At 38.9% G+C, this 4,591-nt stretch overlaps 2 protein-coding genes across 4 annotated transcripts in view; both read right to left on the bottom strand.

Annotated features, from left to right (window-relative positions):
- Nucleotides 1–4,591, bottom strand: part of LOC108578656 (paramyosin, long form-like) — a 27,493-nt gene that overhangs the window by 4,757 nt on the left and 18,145 nt on the right. For all 3 annotated transcript variants that reach the window (XM_017942023.1, XM_017942024.1, XM_017942025.1), the window contains one exon: nt 829–1,024. In XM_017942023.1, coding sequence (XP_017797512.1) covers nt 829–1,024 — 196 coding nt within the window. The remainder of the gene's footprint in view (nt 1–828; nt 1,025–4,591) is intronic.
- The window catches only part of LOC108578657 (paramyosin, short form-like), a 4,807-nt gene continuing 1,896 nt past the window's right edge, over nt 1,681–4,591 (bottom strand). Inside the window, exon 3 of the mRNA XM_017942026.1 lies at nt 1,681–2,455. Within this exon, the coding sequence (XP_017797515.1) occupies nt 1,868–2,455 (588 nt within the window). The 3' untranslated portion in view covers nt 1,681–1,867. The remainder of the gene's footprint in view (nt 2,456–4,591) is intronic.

Raw genomic sequence — 4,591 nt, 5'->3', positions numbered from 1 at the left:
TAAAATTTAATTATTCTATTTCTGTGTTCGTTTTTTAGACACTGTGTAGAGGGAAGTTTCGAAGCAAAGAAATGGAAAATAATATTTCTCCTTCTTGTTTCATTTTACAAATATTTATATTCCAAAATTCAGGTTAATGATTTTTACTATTCGCAATTCTTTATATTTTTATTTTTGACGAATAAGAACATTTAAATGTCCACTTCTCAAATTTTCTCTTTTCAATATTACTCAATAAACGTGACAAACTTACTTCCCAAAATTCATGCCACTAATTTTCACTATTCGCAATTCTCTATATTTTTATTTTTGACGAACGAGAACATTTAAATGTCCACTTCCCAAATTTTCTCTTTTTAATATTACTCAATAAACGTGACAAACTTACTTCCCAAAATTCACTCCACTAATTTTCACTATTCGCAATTCTCTATATTTTTATTTTTGACGAATAAGAACATTTAAATGTCCACTTCCCAAATTTTCTCTTTCCAATATTACTCGACAGACGTGACAAACTTACTTCCCAAAATTCACTCCACTAATTTTTATTGTTCACAATTCTCAATATTTTTATTTTTGACGAATAAGAACATTTAAATGTCCACTTCCCAAATTTTCTCCTTTCAATATTACTCAATAAACGTGACAAACTTACTTCCCAAAATTCACATTACTAATTTTTACTATTCACAGTTCTCTAAACTTAAGCATCCACTCCCCAAATCTTCTCTAAAACGAATTAAACTTCCTCACAATCCATTCTAAAAATTGACCAAAAAATCAAAGTGTTGACAATTATCGATACATAGTATATCATCCACTTACGGTCAAAGTGAGCGACTGCTTCTTGATCGTCTTCTGCAGATCGATGTTGTTCTTGTTGGCAACGTCCAGGGACAATTCCAGCTCGGTGATCTGGATCTGCAGCTTCTTCTTGATACGCTGCACCTCGGTCTTCAGCTTCGTCTCTGCCTCGACCACGCGTGCGTTCAGCTGCTCGATCTCGATACTGGTCTGCTTGCTAATTTATTTCGTTTCAATATGAAAATTACCGATACCCCAATCGAGTCAATTTGTTTTTTTTTTTTTTTAATAAGGTCTCACAACCGGATTATTGTGTGTGTTTTCCAGGTGACGGAACAGCAAGACTTTGGATCGTTTAAAAAAAAAGGCGTCATACCTTTCCATTTTTATTATCACAAAAACCATCTTAAACACTTGCAAGAAGATTCTTCGTTTGTTGGTGAACATTCTCAAGGGTACGCCGTTAGCATATTTAGTTAGCGACACGAGGTGTGTTAGATATTACCGAGACTTCTATATAGATTCGTCGTGCTTAGCCATAGGTTAGATAATTGGATGGTTTCGATGCGATAAATTTGTTAGTTCTCAGCAACCTGGATACAAGTCAGCGGAATAATATCATTCACGTTACCACAAGTGGAAAGTGTGTATTTATGTAAACGAGGAAGATGCATGTACATGTTTCAACGTTCTTCGGTTCTTTGACGTTCCTAAAAAATAATCATCGTTGTATCGTACTAAAAAAAAAATAAATAAAAGAAGTACACCTAAAGACAAGTGTGTCTATTCTATCGAAAAAAAAAAGTTAGAAAATTTGTCGAGAAAGAAAAATACAACGAAAAAAAAAAAATTGTACAATATTCCATAACAAGTGTCTACTACAATATACATCTAAAAATCGCCTAATCTACGATTGATAAGCCCCGAAGATCAAACGACAGTCCAACGGAATTCTCGTCGATCGTTTTACTCCCTCTTCATCGTGTCCGTGTCGCATTAATCTTACCCTCGCTGCTACCGATCAAATAAAATCTACCAAATCATGAAAACGTCCATCCTTCTAAGCGGGCCTGATTCCCAGGCATCCGTACAATCGTCTGGGTCTCAGGAGTCTCGGGTGTCGATACCTCTTGTCCAGGAAGTAGTTGCTCGACTTCTCCTCGAATCCTCTCAGCTCCCTGCTCAGGCTGTTCAAAGGCGCTGTTATCGCGTCCTCGTCCAACAGATTTCTCGTTCTCTCCTCCATCAGCCTCAGATGCTCCCTATTGTCCCACACCGTATTAACACACGAGGCGTTCTCCCTCTGATACTTCCTTATATCGGCCAACTCTTGACTTTTGCTCAAATTCTTCAACGCCTCGGCCCTCAGGTGGAACTCTATCGCTTTCGCCGATTTCCCGCGAAGACTTTTACCGTGATCGAACGCACTCTGTATCTCGGACATGTTTTGTATATCTTTCAACGACTGCATGTTGATATTCGCTATCTCACGATGGATCTGTTCGGCTTCTTTTCGAGCGTACGCGCTTTTCACTAGCAAGGGTAAGGGTTTCAACCTGTTCTCTTCAAAGCTACGCGGAAACACTTCTCTGGTCACGTGGCTGGCCTGCGCGGTCTTCGACAAGCTGAAGTCTGAGCGATTGGCGATCTTTGGACAGGTGAAAGGGTTCAAATCAGTCACTCCTCTTCGGGTTTAAATCTTCGATCGTTTCGCGATTACACCGACCACCTCGATAGAACAGACGAACGAAAGAGATAGAGAGAGAGAGAGAGAGAGAGATGGCTGAATGTGGTTTTCACGAATAAGACACTTTGGTACGCCTCGTTCTCTACTGGTTTAACTGGCTGGTCTGAGCCTAAACTTAGCCGCAGCGGTCCAGAATTCGAAAGTGACCGACACTCAGCACACTCTCGATCAACTCTCTCTAGAGACTCGAGGACGACTGCCAATCTGAGCGGGCTGCTAGCGGTTCCCGGCCCCCGGGACACCAGAGATGGATTTTCAAATGTGTACATACGCGCCGCAATGGACTAGGCAAGAGTTGGCAGCCAAGTTCGTGTAACCCGGTCTCGATCCGTGCGAATTCGTTTTCGTTTTCCACGATGAGAACGATCGAACGGGGACTGCCAAACCTGCCTACGTTTCCGCGGCGATATTTTTATTAGAGTTCCTTCCGCGACACAGCTTCGATTCTGGTGGACGACGGTGGAGGGAGAACACGGTCGCTGTGGTATTAATAACAAATAGCGTTTTAGGGATTCCCGCTTTCTCGATCTAACCGTTGGAGACTTTCCACCGATGCTAATGCTCGAGTGAGATCGCGTTAAATTAAGATTCGGTGACAGTGGGGCGTCACGATTCCAACGAATTTTGCTGTACGTGGCGTAGAGTACGGTTCACCTGTATTCTGGGTGGTCCTTCCGCGTGAAAATTGAATTTAGCATGTCTTGCGTCACAATAAGTTTTCCGAATTTGAGAAAAAAAATTACGTTCGCGTTACTTTTATACTCTCTTCAATTTTGGGTGTACGTTTCAATTTTTGATTGTGGTTACTATTTTTTGTCTATGGCGACGGAGTATTGTATTAGAAATGTTCAATATTATTCGCGAAGAAATTTTGAAAGCATACTTGTAATTTTTCCTTGGTCAAAAAGTAATTGTAGAAAATTGTCGTATACGTGTTAAGACTAAGTAAAGGTATTGTGTGGTTTTTCAAGAGAAATTACGAAATACATATACCGAGTCGACGGAGTCAAGCTTTTGTCAATTGTTAAGCCAAAACGCGTAGGTTCGGTTTGACATTTCTGGCAGTGTGTTTGTATCGAATATTTCGGGATGCAGTTTTCAAAATTTTCCCTGTCATTTGCATTCTCGAATAATCAAGCGACAAATATTTTTGCCAATGAATATTAAATATTCAGAATTTTCACCAATAAAGACCTCTTCCTTGTCTGTTCAAATAGAAATATTTATCAGTGCCAATTTTGGCCATAAATGTCAGTTTTGAATGAAAAAGTATTTAACGAGTGCGAGTACTCCGGTAGAAGGATAACGTCGATTTTATATACTGAAAATATAAGATGACGAAGAAGCGACTGCGTGTCGCTAATAATAAACTATCCCTTATCGAACCTATATTTTCTTCTTTTTTATATCTTCAAGTTTTACCAATGCAGAAGAACGTCGATGCTTTTGTTAGTCACTCGAAGTATCGATTAAAACAAGCTCCGATATTATCAAACAAGTGGATTAAATCGGGGTTTAATTTTAACTTGTAGCACGAATGTTGCATAAACAATAACGTTGTTTGTTATGGAAAGGAATGCCAACTTGTTCGATTCGACTATATTTTACAGCCTTGAAGTTACGCGTTCGAAATACATAGGTCAAACATTGTACTCGCATCGAGAACAATGAATCTTGTACGAATAATTTATCTCACAGGGATTGAACACTTTTTAAAAACAAAAAGGTCTGTCGATTTAAATAGAACTATCGAAAATGCGTTGCACAACGCACAAGATGCTCAACTTTGTTTTCAAACAGTTATATTAAAACCTCTTGTGAAATTCGAGCGATATAACTCTACGCTTCGATATGACAGGCGTCATATTTTCAATTGCGTTTCACTTCTCCTTTTGAACGCGCAATTCACTTCCTTCCTGTATAGAACAATTTATAGATCGCAAATTGGACAGTAGTTTAATTCTTTGTTCAAAAAAATTTCCGCGTTATAACACCCATAGAACGAACAAAATTCTAAAAGAAGTCTACTTTATAATA

This window comes from Habropoda laboriosa, unplaced genomic scaffold (genome assembly GCF_001263275.1).
Source record: "Habropoda laboriosa isolate 0110345459 unplaced genomic scaffold, ASM126327v1 scaffold45, whole genome shotgun sequence".
In the NCBI taxonomy this organism is placed as follows: domain Eukaryota; kingdom Metazoa; phylum Arthropoda; class Insecta; order Hymenoptera; family Apidae; genus Habropoda; species Habropoda laboriosa.
Note: the sequence above shows the minus strand (reverse complement) of the source record. Positions and strands in the feature narration are given on the sequence as shown.